Source organism: Dasypus novemcinctus, chromosome 7 (assembly GCF_030445035.2).
Source record: "Dasypus novemcinctus isolate mDasNov1 chromosome 7, mDasNov1.1.hap2, whole genome shotgun sequence".
In the NCBI taxonomy this organism is placed as follows: domain Eukaryota; kingdom Metazoa; phylum Chordata; class Mammalia; order Cingulata; family Dasypodidae; genus Dasypus; species Dasypus novemcinctus.
The window spans coordinates 48,122,629-48,137,643 of record NC_080679.1 but is presented as its reverse complement, the minus strand read 5'-3'; the positions used below and the strand labels follow the sequence as shown (position 1 = coordinate 48,137,643).

The window sequence follows — 15,015 nt, the reverse complement described above, 5'->3', positions numbered from 1 at the left end:
AAGCAAACTTCCTATAGCTATACCTATACATCTATATCATTTATATCTGTGTCTCACTCCTAGGATGAGATTTCTTAGATGAGATGACATCAGGTCAATCTTATAGGACAAGGAGTTTTAGCCAGGTAAAAGGGAGTAGAGGCGATGGGGATGGGAACGGGAAGGAGGATCTGCTATGCAGAGAGGGCAGCATGGACATCAAACAACATGATTTTGTGAGGGATCTAATAGCAGTTATGTGAGACTGGATGCCACAAAAGGGAAGTTCTAGGGTTAGATAGAAGGCTGGTTATATAATCAGAAAGAATCAGTTTTCTTTATCAATCCTGAATGTTATGAGAAAAGAGTTTTCAGATCTGGAAAGCTGATAGCTCCTAAACTATGTTTTCACCCTTGTGAACATGCTAGGGTAGTCAATTATCCCACTTCCTCTTCCTCTAGTATCTAATTTGAAACACTCAGATTTCTACTTTTTAAAAAATTTTTAAAGTTTTATTATTATTATTTCTCTCCCCTTCTCCCTCTCCTCCCCCCCGGTTGTCTGCTCTCTGTGTCCATTCGCTGTGTATTCTTCCGTGATAGCTTCTATCCTTATCAGCGGAACCAGGAATCTGTTTCTTTTTGTTGCGTTATCTTGCTGTGTCAGCTCTCCGTGTGTCAGCTCTCCGTGCAGGCTACACTTTCGCACTGGGCGGCTCTCCTTCTGGGGTGCACTCCTTGCGCGTGGGCTCCCATACGCAGGGACACCCCTGCATGGCACAGCACTCCTTGCCCGCATCAGCACTGCGCATGGGCCAGCTCCACCTGGGATTTGAACTGCGGACCTCCCATGTTGTAGGCAGATGCGCTATCCATTGGGCCAAGTCCACTTCCCTCAGATTTCTACTTTTGACTCAAATTGAGCTGCTTTAATAAACAATTCTGGGGAGCAGGAGTGGCTCAAGCAGTTGAGCCCCTGCCTCCCACATGGGAGGTCCTGGACTGGGTTCCCAGTGCCTCCTGAACAAAACAAAAACAAACAACAAGCAAAACAAACAAAATTAACCAACTCAGGGAAGCCAGTGTGGCTCAGTGGTTGAGCGCAGGCTTCCTATATACGAGGTCCAGGGGTCAATCCTTGGTACCTCCTAAAAAAAAATTTAGAAAAAAACCCCAAAACAAAATAGTTCTACTATATCAGTATTACAATGTTGCTGTTTAATCTTTCAAGTCAGATAGTATAAAAGCATTCTGAATCAGTCAGAAAACATGGTTTGCTGGCCAGCTCTGCTACTTTCTAGTTTGTGCAAATTACTTAACATCCCTAAACTTCAGTTTCCTAAGGTATTAATAAATGTGTAAAGTATTGAATCAAAAAAGCATCATTTACTCACATTCTGGGGAGGACTGATGTTCTCAAATAGAGGGAATTATATCTCTCGAGAGAATTGGTAGCTCCCAGTGGGTTAGGGCAGTTGAGCATGTCAAGCCCTCAACATTGTTGCAAATATCTCTGAATATGGTCCTTCAAGTAATGAAGATTGATTGTCACTGTGGGCCCTGAGGGGAAGGGGAAAGAGGTATTGAATAGATGGAATCAGTGTAACTGTGGGGCAATGAAAGTGTTCCACAAGATTATGCAAAGATGGATATGGGACACGTTAAAGTACACTAAAAATGTATAAAAGCCAATAGGCTAAAATGTAAACCCAAGCGTAACCATGTTTGAAAGCTATTGTCTCAGTATCTGTACATCAGTTGCAGCAAATATAATATGAACATGTAAAAAGATCATTGTTGGGGAAGGGACAAAGTGTTTGATGCTGGATATGTGGGAGTACCATATATTGTCTATATGAATTACTGTGATCTAAAACTTTTGTGAAGACAAACTTAATTAGAAAGAAAAAAAAAAAAAGAAAAGAAAGGATGTAGATGCTGAGGAAGAAATGGAAGAGATTGCCTTGCCACTGTACATACAGGGCAACACTTAGAGCAGTGGTAAAAGACAAAACATCAAAAACAAACCTTTTTAATTTTTTAATTTTTTGATTGCCCAATTTATTTTTACTTTAATTTTTCTAAATTAGTATATATTCTATATCTAACATTTAAACCCATCACTATATTCCATTTTACTATTAATGGAACCTGGTAATATATTAGGCTTCATTTTCGAAGAAGCTTTGGATCACAGAGAGGTGCATCTATGGCAGGGAAGGAGCACTGGTGTGGGATGTTATTGATAGGGGGCACATGATTGGCAGGGAGTTCTCCAGGGCATGTATACAGAGTACATAAAAATGTTTGGATATTTTCATAGTGGTTACAGTTAAAAACAACAACTGATGGAGTGCTGAGTTCCTAGCCAGGGGGGAGTTCTATCACATTCCCCAATGGAACAGCAACAATCCCCCAAGTGCAATGGCTAAGACCAATAAAGAAGGATGGTCTAAGAATGAGCCCTTGATATGAATGACTATGCTTGTGAGCCTGTGTGCCTGAAATAAGAACTAGGCCTAGACCGGCAGGGTGCCTAAGAATTACCTCCTGAGAGCCTCCATGTTGCTCAAATGTGGCCAGTCTTGCAGTCAAACTCAGCAAGTAAATGCATTACCTTCCCCCTCAGTGTGGGACATGACTCCCAGGGATGAGCCTCCCTGGTGCCAAGGGATTACTATCCAGTACCAGCTGATGATGTAACTAGAAAAAGTCCTTGAATAAAAGGGTCAACTCAAACCAGCAGAATATCTCAGCCTACATGTAGTATCAAGTGTCAAAAATGCTTTCTAACCTTGAATAAAAGGGGGGAATGGAAAGGACAAATGAACTTATATGGCTATGAGTCTCCAAAAAGGAGTCGGGAGGTCATCAGAGGGGTCGCTCTTATGCACACCTCAGCAGGGTCCCAGAGACAGCCAAAGTAGATACAAGCCCAGGTATTGGTTCTTCTGAGGGCTACAGAGATCCACAGGTTCTATGGTCATGGCGGATGGAGTTCAGTGCCATCAGTTGGCCCTACTTTGGAGTTTGTGTTCTTGAGTGTGATGGAGTTGAACTCAGATGTGATCTTTGTTCACAAGCCTCTCCTGTTACTTTTACCGGACCTGTTGTTGGCACTGGGGTTTGGTGTATGCACAGGGGACCTGAATCTCTGGACTGTCCATGTGATAGCCAGGCTCTGGGCCTCAACAGACCTGCAACTCCTACCCTCTGGTTTAATGAACTTACTCCAACCAGCTAACAGGGAGGTGAAGAAGGCCAACCACCACACCAGGAAGCCAAGAGTGCCTACAACTGCAAGCAGGAGAATTGCATCCATCATCCAAGTGGAATCTAAACACCCTCTCCATATAGAGGTGGCATGGACATAACCATCCCAGGGTCCATAGGATGCAGGAATAGAGTATGGATTAGAGTGGACTTATTGATATTGTATGCTGGAACTATTGTGATTAGTAATGGAAGAAAATGTAGCATTAATGTGGAGAAAGTGGGAAGCAGACTTGGCCCAGTGGTTAGGGCGTCCGTCTACCACATGGGAGGACCACAGTTCAAACCCCGGGGCTCCTTGACTCGTGTGGAGCTGGCCCATGCGCAGTGCTGATGCGCAAAGGAGTGCTGCGCCACGCAGGGGTGTCCTCCGCGTAGGGGAGCCCCACGCGCAAGGAGTGCACCCCATAAGGAGAGCCGCCCAGTGCGAAAGAAAGTACAGCCTGCCTAAGGATGGCACCGCCCATATGGAGAGCTGACACAACAAGATGACACAACAAAAAGAAACACAGATTCCCGTGTCGCTGACAACAACAGAAGCGGACAAAGAAGAAGATGCAGCAAATAGACATAGAGAACAGACAACCGGGGTGGGGGGGGAGGGGAGAGAAATAAATAAATAAAATAAATCTTGGAAAAAAAATGTGGAGAAAGTGGCCTTGGTAGCTGCTGAGGGTAGGGAGAGGGAAGAAGAGATATGATGTGGGATCATTTTCAGGACTTGAAGTTGTCCTGGGTGGTACTGCAGGGACAGTTGCTGGACATTGTAGGTCCTGCTATGGCCCACTGGGTAGACTGGGTGAGAGTGTAAACTACAATGTAAACTACCCACTGGGTAGACTGGGTGAGAGTGTAAACTACAATGTAAACCACTATCCATGTGGTGCAGCAGTGCTCCAAAATGTATTCACCAAATGCAATGAATGTGCCACGATGATGAAAGAGGTTGTTTATTTATTTATTTATTGCCCCCCCTCCCCCGGTTGTCTGTTCTCTGTGTCTGTTTGCTGCGTCTTGTTTCTTTGTCCGCTTCTGTTGTCGTCAGCAGCACGGGAAGTGTGGGTGGCGCCATTCCTGGGCAGGCTGCACTTTCTTTCGCGCTGGGCAGCTCTCCATATGGGTGCACTCCTTGTGCCTGGGGCTCCCCTACGCGGGGGACACCCCTGCGTGGCGCGGCCCGCGCACATCAGCACTGAGCATGGGCCAGCTCCACACAGGTCAAGGAGGCCCGGGGTTTGAACCGCGGACCTCCCATGTGGTAGACGGATGCCCTAACCACTGGGCCAAGTCCGTTTCCCAATGAAAGAGGTTGCTGATGTGCAGGAGTGGGGTGAAGGGGTGGGGGCTATGGGGACCTCATATTTTTTGAATGTAACATTAAAAAAATAAAAGGAAAAAAAAAAAGAATAGAAAACACCCTCAAAAAAAAAAAAAGACCTCATTACATCACTTCACAAACACCATTATCAATTAGCTGGTGCTTCCTCCTCAGTCCTGCCTCTGCAAGTTTTGGGAGCAGGAAGTAAATCTCCTCTAGACTTCCCAGCCACTAACACTAGCCAAACCATTTCCTCCTCTCATTGATCTGGGTCCCAGTATTGCAGTACCCCTCCACCAAGTTCCTAGGTTCTAATAATACCATCTTCTTCCTTTTGCTCCCCCCAACCTATAGGTATGTGTAGAAAAGATAACATAGCAGGCCTGACTACTATCCTTTGAAATACCTGCTTACGTTTGACCCTGGTGTATGGGAACTTGGATTTTGGGAGGGTTCCTACTATTCTCGGAACTGATTAGAGTGGCTCACTATGCCTAAACTATGTAAATGGTATGGTTTATGTAAACACTGACTTTCCTTCAGGAAGTCTGGAATTTGTGAACATGCCAGGCAGCATCCCCACATGATTAGTTCCCAAGAAAAACCCTGGGTTCTGAGTCTCTAAAGAGTGGCAGTGGGGAAACGGACTTGGCCCAATGGATAGGGTGTCCGCTTACCACATGGGAGGTCCGTGGTTCAAATCCCGGGCCTCCTTGACCCATGTGGAGCTGGCTCATGCGCAGTGCTGATGCGCGCAAGGAGTGCTGCGCCACGCAGGGGTGTCCCCCGTGTAGGGGAGCCCCACGCGCAAGGAGTGCGCCCCGTAAGGAGAGCTGCCCAGCGCAAAAGAAAGTGCAGCCTGCCCAGGAATGGCGCCACCCACACTTCCCGTGCCGCTGACCGACAACAGAAGCGGACAAAGAAACAAGACGCAGCAAATAGACACAGAGAACAGACAATGGGGGGCGGGGCGGGGGGGGGGGGAAACTAACTAACTAACTAAATCTTTAAAAAAAAAGAGCGGCAGTGTGGTGTCTACATTTTGTAGGCAACTGGGAACTCCATAGTTTTTGAGCAGGGGAGTAATTACAGGAAGACATTATGGAAAATATTTAAGATTTAAGGCAAGAAGAGAAGCAATTATGTCTTGGAAGGCAATGTAAAATAGAATTATCTGGATGTAGTTACAGGACCACTTCGACCAACAAGTATATCACGTGTTGTACTAAAACATGTTTGACAAATCCTGTAGTTGATTTCAATGTACTCCACAAAGGATCTAGTAAGGGGTGACATAGGAGACTTCAATAACCCAGGCAAAAGAGAAAAATAATAATCATACACACAGCAGCTGGAATGTTTCTTTAAATGTAAGTCAGATCGAGTCACTATCCTGCCTTCAATCTCCAATGGCTTTTCTTCACGTTAAAAATAAAATCCTAAATGGGTACCAGGCCCTATGACAAAAGCCTCACTATCTCTACAACTTTATTTCCTAGCACTCTCTGCCTCATTTACTGTGCTGGAAATTCCTTGCTCACTCTAGTAGAGAGCAAGATTGTTCTTGTCCAGGGCCTTTGCACTGGGTGTTCCTTCCACTGAAAGGTACTTTCCTCTCAAATATTTACATAGTTAATTTCCTTACTTCAGTTAGGTCTTCGCTCAGTGTCACCTGCTCAGAGGCCCTCCCTGACCACCCCATATAAAATAACACCTTATACCTCCCCTCTCCATCTCCATATCTGCTTTCTTTTTTCCCATGGCACATATCTTCATCTGACATTGTATAACATACTAGTTGGTTTCTCTATAAAGCAAAGACTTTTGTTAACTTCTGCACATCCAGTACCTAGAACAATGTAGTAGGTGTCCAATCAATATTTGTTGAGTACATTAAAGCAAGGGCATCATTTACTCCTAACAATCATAGGAAGTAGGTAGTATTACTAGCCTCCGTTTACAAATGAGGAAACTATGATGGACGATGGTTGATTAGGGACCTGGGAACAAACGGTGGGGAAGTCTGGATTCGATGACTGGCTGGTTCCCGAAATGGGTGAATCAATGCAAAGTTGTCTGGTTTGCATGGAATAAGGGAAAACCAAACCACACAGAAACACCGGCTAAAATGTTGGCCAAGCAGGAAGAAGGCACACAGAACCACTGTTCTGTTTGCAAACCGAGTCCCTTCCCTCATGACGGGACCTTATGTTGTCTTCGTAACAACCCCATGGGGTAAACGCGGCAGATATTATATTAGACAATGATTAACCAAGTAGGACTCTGACAACCCGGCTTCGCATCCAGGAGCAATGACTTGTCTGGCTCATCACTCCCCGGTTTGGACAGTTACATAATTAACAACCAGCACCTCAGGATTCCTCTGCCCCTGGGCTGGACTCCCCAGTGGGAAGGTAATCAGGGCGGTCAGCGAATACCGGAAAGAGTTCCAGCGCGAGAGGCGGGTGGAGCTGTCACCGTGAGTATTACGTAAAGTGCCGGAGCCCTCCGCCAGAGGGAGAGGCCCGCGGCGGGCGAAGGGGCGTCCAGGAGGCCGGGCGCCTCCTCTAATTGGCCCGCGGGATGACGAGAGCCTTTACAGTAGGCCCAGCGGCAGAGGGAGCGTGCGTCAGCTTGGCGCAATCGGGGAGGACAGAAGGGCGGGCCTGGCGACTCCAGAGGCCCTGCGATTGGCTGGAAGGCGCCGCTGCCGGGCCTGAGGAGGGCGGTGAAGCTGGCCTGATCCCGGAGGTGGAAACCGGTTTTAGTGAGACGATCATGGCAGCTCGGAGGGCCTTAAGGAGGGTGGTCCCGGGATGCTGTCCGAAGGCCGGGGCAGCGACCGGAGCCCGGGCTCCAGCGCAGGAATCTGCGCGGAACGTCAGGTAATAAACAAGCAGGGCACCTCGACTATGGTAGTTTTCCGTTGATGCCTGCTGAGGCGCGGATCGGGATTTCCGATGTGTTTCCGCTTCTCTGGAAAGGAAGGGTCCCAGCGTCTCCATTTTAGGGATTCTGGCACCGCTCTCGTCGTCTCCTCCGAATGGAGGTTCGCCTGTCCCGACCGCGTTCGCGGCTCCCTGCCCTGGTGAGAGGCGACGTATCATCGGCGAAGCGACTTTGGAAGCAGCTGATGAAGCAGATCCGCCGACAGTGCCTTTGGCTCTTCGGGTCTTCCCCTCAGCGGCCTGTTGCTGCTGCTGTCGAAAAGTTTTTTGCGCAGAAGAGTTGCCGGCTACTGGGTGTGTGGCAGTTTGTGGCCTGGTGATGAGTCCCCCCTCTCCTTTGTTCCTCCTGCGTGCAAGATGGTGTGACGTGCTTTCCCAGTTTCTAGTAGAGTTTTTTTGTTTGTTTTTATTTCTCCCCACCCCCTCCTTGTTTGCCGTTGCTCTGTCCGTTTGTTGTGTGCTGGTCTTCTCTTTTTAGGAGACACGGGGAACCCAACCCGGACCTCCAATGTGGGAGGGAGGCGCCTTTGTTGCATCTCTCGTTGTGTTTCCTCCCTGTCTCTTGGTTGCGTCATGTCACTAACGTCATCTTGTTACGTCATCTGTCAGGTCGCCATCTTGCTCATCTTTTCCAGGAGGCACCAGGAGGCACCGGGAACCGAACCCGGACCTCCGGTGTGGTAGGTGGGAGCTCAGTGAGCTGAGCCACATCCACTTACTCTGGTAGAGTTCTTGGCCCTGCGTTTACTGCTTCTAAAACTAAACGTAGCCGACTTGAGTTTATCTGCTCTCTTTTTTAGAGGTCCTGTAAGCTTGAACCAGGGCCTGCCTTTGATTTTACTTGTTGGCTTCTCTTGGAGGTGTGGGGGTGGGGGTGAAGTTGAAGACAAGAAGGAGTCCCCATATTTCAACTCCTTAATTTCCTTTTACTAATGGCACTGTAATGTGTTATTCTCTAAAATTACTTCAAATTAGTTTAAAGTGAATTCAGGACTATGAGGTAGGGGAAAAAGCACCAATCTGGTTGAGCCTCAAGACGTTGAGAATCACTTTTATTTTAAAATTTTTAAATTTTAACATTCCAGCAACCTGGCCAACTCCAAATCCTTTTAGACAAATATTGATGGGAATTGAAATTAAATCATTTCATATCGTTTACTCCCACTATAGGAAAGAACCTAAAAAAGTAGTCCCAAGTAGAACATAATAGTCCCATCATACTTTGCATCTACTGTTATAGATACTTATACTTAGTAGATACACTTTCTACTCTTACATTACTCTTATAGAATGTAGGTTTACAAAAAAACACTTTTGAGAAAAAAACAAACTTGCTTAAGTGATCATTAAATTAAGGCCTAACTTCAAGATAAGTATTGTGATCAAGAGGGGTGGAATATATGAATTTCTTGCAAGTTTGACATATTAACATATATTCTGGCCTTTGCTATAATAGAGAATTTGAGAGGTTACAAATGGAAGATTAGAGGCCAAAAAAAAAAGAAAAACAACTGTCTTCCATTTGGTCCAGTTCTCCTTTTGTGGTCTAACTTTATGTATATAGGCCTCCTCATATAGCAGTTAAAGGTGTTATGTTCTTGGTAATGTGTGAAAATATGTGTGCTGTCCGGGGCATTGTGCAATTGATCAGGAAAACTATTAACTTGTTTTAAACAGAGATATTTCCTTTGGTTTTGTAATTAGATTGTGTAGGGGTTTCTTTTTGCAAGTTGGGAGGAAAGCAATATATAAACCTGGTACAAAATTACAAAGCATATGCAGTGGGGAGTAGATGTGGCTCAAGCTGTTGGGCACCTGCCTCCCACATGAGAGGTTCCAATTTGGTTCAGGTGCCTCCTAAAAGAAGATAAGCAAACACAGAGAGCACACAACAGACCCAGAGAACAGATAGTAAGTGCAAACAACAAAAGGGGTGGGTAATAAATCTTAAAAAAAAAAGCATAGGCACTGAAAGGTAGGTTTCCTAATCACCCAGCTGCCAATTAATCTTTTCAGAAGCAAGGGTCATACTTTTTATTAAATAAAAGTTTAAAGTAAGATTTATATAACACCCTATTTTCAAAGATTTCAGGAACACATTTGTGATGTCCTTTTTTCTCTCTAGGAAATGAATCAATTCTAAAATAACTCTTAAATATGTTCCTACTGTCATTATAAAATCTATTACTACTTGTAACGTCCTAGAAAATTTAGAGTTCACAAAGCCATCTTGCTTTACCACATTTTTTTCCCTTCACTCATTTCTTCAGAGAAATTATTTTGTATGATTTTGAACTTTCTGAATTCATTGAGACTTTCTTTGTGGCCTAGCATGTGGTCTATCTTGGAGAATGATCCATGTGCACTTGAGAAAAATGTATATCCTGCTGTATTTGGATGTAATGTTCTGTATATGTCTATTTTGTCCACATCCTCTAATATTCAAAGTCTTTGTTTCTTTATTGATTCTCTTTTGAGATGTTCTGTCCAATGGTGATAGTGGTGTGTTAAAGTCCCCCACTATAATTGTAGAGGCATCTATTCTTTCACTTAGTTTCTCCAGTGTTTGCCTCATGTATTTGAAGGCGTCCTTGTTAGGGGCATAAATGTTTATGATTGTTCTTTCTTCTTGAAAGATGATCCCTTTCACTAAAATGTAGTGTCCATCTTTGTCTCTCATAACAGTTTTGCATTTAAAGTCTGTTTTATCTGATGTTAATATAGCTACACCTGCCCTTTTTTGGTTATTGTTTGCCTGTAAGATTCACTTTCAATCTCCTTGAATCCTTGGGTCTAAGATGAGTTTCTTGTAGACAACATATAGATGGGTCATATTTCCTTATCCAATCTTCCAATCTGTGTCTCTTAACAGGTGAGTTTAATCCACTGGCATTTAGTGTTATTACTTTCAAGAAATTACTTATATTAGCCACATTTTCTTTGGCTTGTGTTCCTTATACGTTATTTGACTTTTCCCCCCTCTTTTTGTAGTTTTAGTTGTTCTTACACTCTCCTCCAACTCTGTCGCTCCTGTTTTTTTCTTCCCTCCTGCAGAGTTCCCTTTAGTCTTTCTTGAAGGGCAGGTTTCTTGTTGGCATACTCTCTTAGTTTCTGTTTATCTGTGAGTATTTTGAACTCTCCATCATTTTTGAATGCTAGCTTTTCTGGATAGAGTATTCTTGGTTGGAAATTCTTTTCTTTTAGTACCTTAACTATGTCATACCACTGCCTTCTTGCCTCCATGGTTTCAGATGAGAGATCAGCACTTAATCTTATGGCACCTTCTTTGTATGTGATGGTTCTCTTTCTTCTTGCTGCTTTTAGTATTTTCTCTTTGTCTTGTGCATTGGATAATTTGAGAAGTATATGTCTTGGGGTAGACCTGTTGGGATTTATGCTGTTTTGGGTGCATTGTGCTTCCTGGATATGTACACGCATCTCCCTCAGTAGGTTTGGGAAGTTTTCAGCCATTATTTCCTCTAACACTTCTTCTGTCCCCTTTCCCTTCTCTTCTCCCTCTTGGATGCCTATAATGTGTATGTTTGTGCATTTGCGTTGTCATTTAGGTCCCTAAGTCCCTGCTGGATTTTTCTATCTTTTTATCGATTAATTCTACTATCTGTCTGATTTCAGATGTACTATCTTCCACATCATTAATTCTTTCCTCTGCCTCTTCAAATCTGTTATTTGCTGAGAGTGTATTTTTGATTTCTTGGATAGTGGTATTGATCCCCATCATATCCATGATCTTTTTGTGCATGATCACAATTTCTTCTGTATGCTGTCCAAGTGTTTTCTTAATATCTTAATCTCTTCCTTCACTTCATTGAATTGGTCCATGATACATGTTTTGAGAGCTTTAATCACTTGTTTGATGTTCTACTTCTCTTCCTGGTTTTTAGTTTGTTCATTGGATTGGGCCATGTTTTCCTGATTATTGGTATGGTCTGTAGTTTTTTGTTGCTGTCTGGTCACCATTTTATCTTGTTGGGTTTATTCTGTTGATTATCTTCTTCTTCTAGTCTTGGGGTTTAATTAGTTGTTTTTGTGTGCATGATAAGTCTTCTCTTTGTCACTTTTTTCTTCTTATTCTATTTCCTTGTTATTGGCTAAGTTCCCTTGAAGGAAAATATTAGGTCCAGAGAAAGCAAAAGGGGTAAGAAAAGAAAAATATAATAGTAGTATTGATAGTGAATGTTAGCAGAAGAACCATGTGAGATCTAGGAGAATGGATATAGAACTCATGTAAGCTGTGTATAGTTATAACCATAAAAAAGTGGAGTACCTATAATGAGATAGTAAATTGAATATGGGGAGGAATATACTATGAATTAAAAGGTCAGTGTGGTCAGGAGAGAGGGAAAAAGAAAAGAGGACAATAATATAAAGTGAATAAATGATAGAAAACAGATTAGAGGTATTAGAGATAAAAAGTCAGAAATATTGGGGGCTAACCAGAGAGGTGGAATGTAAGAGAAACAATAAATGATGGAGGAGAGAATGATGTAAAGGAAAGGGGATAGTGTTGGTAGCCAAAATCAGTACATGCAGAAAAGAGAAAATTGAGGATGAGGAAGCACAGCAAATAAGAAATGCATCACTAATATAAAAAAAGAAAAAAAAAAGGAAAAAGAAAGAGTGAAGAAAAAAAAAGCAGAGCAAGAAAGAGAAGGGAGAAAAAAGAAAAAGAAAAAGAAAAGAAAGGGTGGTGGAGGGGATAAAGAGGAAGAAAAAACAAGAAAACAAAGCAACAAAAAAGACCAGACAAGGCCTCAGGCAAAGAATCCTCTTTGCAATTGAATAAACTGCTTAGGAGTCTGACCTTCCCCCTTTTTCCCTTCCTCACTTCCCTGTCTCCCAAGGCAGCAGGAAGGTAGCCTGAGGGCTGCTGTAGGAAATTCACATGGGTCCCTGGTGAACCAACTCACCTGAGAAAATAACGTCTCTTAATCTCTTGAGAGAGCACCCACCCTTGCCAGGAACCCTAAACATGCTATTGGAAGCCTGTAAAGCACATCCTACTGTCCCTCTCTCTTAGGTGTGCTACAAGGAGGCTAGTTAATTTTCTGACCACCTTTTCCCAGACCAAGTTTCCTTTCGCAGGGTATTTAGGTAAATTGGGCTCTCTCACCAGATTTGCCTCTCCTTTTCCTAGGCTATCCCCAAGTCAGCTGATATGCTTCTCCAAACTCAATAAAAGGGGGGGACCAGAAAATTGAACCAGCACTCCTTGGGACCCTCTGCACCTCCCACCTAAACTCCCCCACTCCTGGAGTTAGTCCGTGACTAGAGAGGTAGGGCAATGACAGATTTCCGGGAGTGCTGGGCTCGGGAAACAGAGGCCCGGGAGAATGTGGACTCAGGGTATGTAGGTCTGTGAAACACAGGCTGTGGGGATCCAGGGGATACAGGCTTGGGGTTCACACGTTTGGGGAATACAGGGCTTGGAAACTCCTCACCACAACCAGCAGTTCTCAGTGAATGCCGCAGCTCTTAGCCCTAGGGGGAAGGGATTTACCTTTCCACAGCTTCCGAGTTCAGTGTTAGAAACCCGCAGTTGTACTTTGAACAAGCACCAATTCTGCTGCAGTCTCGCCAGATCGATGTCCAGACACCTGCGCCCTGCAGATTCCCAAAACAGCCTGCTCCGCAGGACTTCATCACCACACAGCCTGTCCTTTGTAAGAGAGATGACGACGGTGTACTTACTCAGATGCCATCTTGCAAGGTTCCCATCACTTATTTCTTGAATAGTTATTTTCATAGGAATCCTAGAATCTTATGCTTAAAAGAGCCCAAGCTCATTCATATAGCTCATGTGTTTGATTCTTTTCCATTACATTTTAACTAATTATGCAGTTTTTAACTTAATGATTTTTAGTGAACTTGAGTTCATTGTGGGAAAAGCTGGATTTTTTTTTTAAGATTTATTTTTTATTTATTTCTCTCCCCTTTCTTCCCTTCCCCCCCCCAGTTGTCTACTCTCTCTCTGTGTCCAATCACTGTATTCTTCTGTGACCATGTCTATCCTTATCAGGGCACTGGGAATCTGTGTTTCTTTTTGTTGCATCATCTTGTTGCATCATCTGGTCGCCTCAGCTCTGTGTGTGTGGCACCATTCTTGGGCAGGCTGCACTTTCTTTCGTGTTGGGTGGCTCTCCTTATGGGTGCACTCCTTGCACATGGGGCTCCCCTACGCGGGGGACACCCCTGCGTCGCCCGGCACTCCTTGCGTGCATCAGCACTGTGCATGGGCCAGCTCCACACGGGTCAAGGAGGCCTGGGGTTTGAACCGTGGACCTCCCCTGTTGTAGGCAGACGCCCTATCCATTGGGCCAAATCTGCTTCCCGAAAAGCTGGGTTTTTATAAACAGTTCTAGTTTCTCAAAAGTTCTTTCTTGTGTGTGAAGTGCAGATTTGTCTCCTCCTAATTTGGCTTTTGTTTTACATTTTGGAGCCATTTTATCAGATAACATCCCTCATCTTCTGCCTGAATATTCCCAGGTTCTTTCGCTCTTCTTCGTTTCACTTGATTTTTCTATTTCTCCCCAACTGTAGAGTGTCAGTGTCCTTGAAGAAATTTTATGTGTGGTAAAAGTAGATTTCATTAGGCCAGCCTACGCCCATTCTCTGCCTCCCTTTAAAACAAAATTTGAAAATTTGATTTAATAAAATAACACTCTTATTTGAAACTCTTCAGTGCCTTCCCATTAAGAATAAATTCCAAATTGCTTTAACCTGGCCAACAATATTGAGCATGAGCCAGCCCTTAGCCTTCTCTCCAACATTATCTTATAATGTTCTCCTCATGGCTCCCTGTACTGCTCTTGTACTGTTATATATTTTTTTAATTTAGACAATACCAAGCTCTCTCCCTAATGTCTTCCCCCGTTTTATTTTTATATATGTATGTATGTATGTATATCTTTTAGACACATACTTATTGTGCATGTACATATTTCTCTTTGAGTGGTTAACACCTTACCTGTTATATCTCAGCTGAAATAGCACTTCAAAGGACTTCTGAGATCACCCTTTCTAAAGCATAATTATATGACTTTCTAAAGTCGAAATTATATGGCTCCAGCCCCATTATTCTCTATTTTACCATTTTCTTTCTTAGCATTTTTTTTATATCCCCAATTCAGATGTAATCTTCCTAAAGCACTTACGTTTATTTTAGTCACCATTATAACCCTAGTGCCTAGCATAGTCAAACACAGAATAGGAACTTAGTAGATATGTGAATGAATGAATGAATGAATGAATAGTAGTGTAAATAGTTAGGCAATAATCATATAAGGGAAAAGTTAAAAACATTTAGGGGAACAAGTGTATTTCAGGCACCTATATGTCAGAATACCTCCATACAGTTGACATTCTAATTACACAGGCATAAAGTAAAGAACAGAGCAAAGTATGACAGTCACCAGATCTTCCATCTGAGATTAAGACTTAATTTCGAGTCTTATTGGGGTGGATCAAAAATTAATGAAC

The 15,015-nt window shown here is 43.5% G+C and overlaps 1 protein-coding gene across 2 annotated transcripts in view; it reads left to right on the top strand.

Moving 5' to 3' along the window:
* Positions 1–7,138: 7,138 nt before the first annotated feature.
* The window catches only part of COQ10B (coenzyme Q10B), a 20,458-nt gene continuing 12,581 nt past the window's right edge, over positions 7,139–15,015 (top strand). For both annotated transcript variants that reach the window (XM_004468478.4, XM_004468477.4), the window contains exon 1: positions 7,139–7,455. In XM_004468478.4, coding sequence (XP_004468535.3) covers positions 7,154–7,455 — 302 coding nt within the window. In that variant the 5' untranslated portion in view covers positions 7,139–7,153. The remainder of the gene's footprint in view (positions 7,456–15,015) is intronic.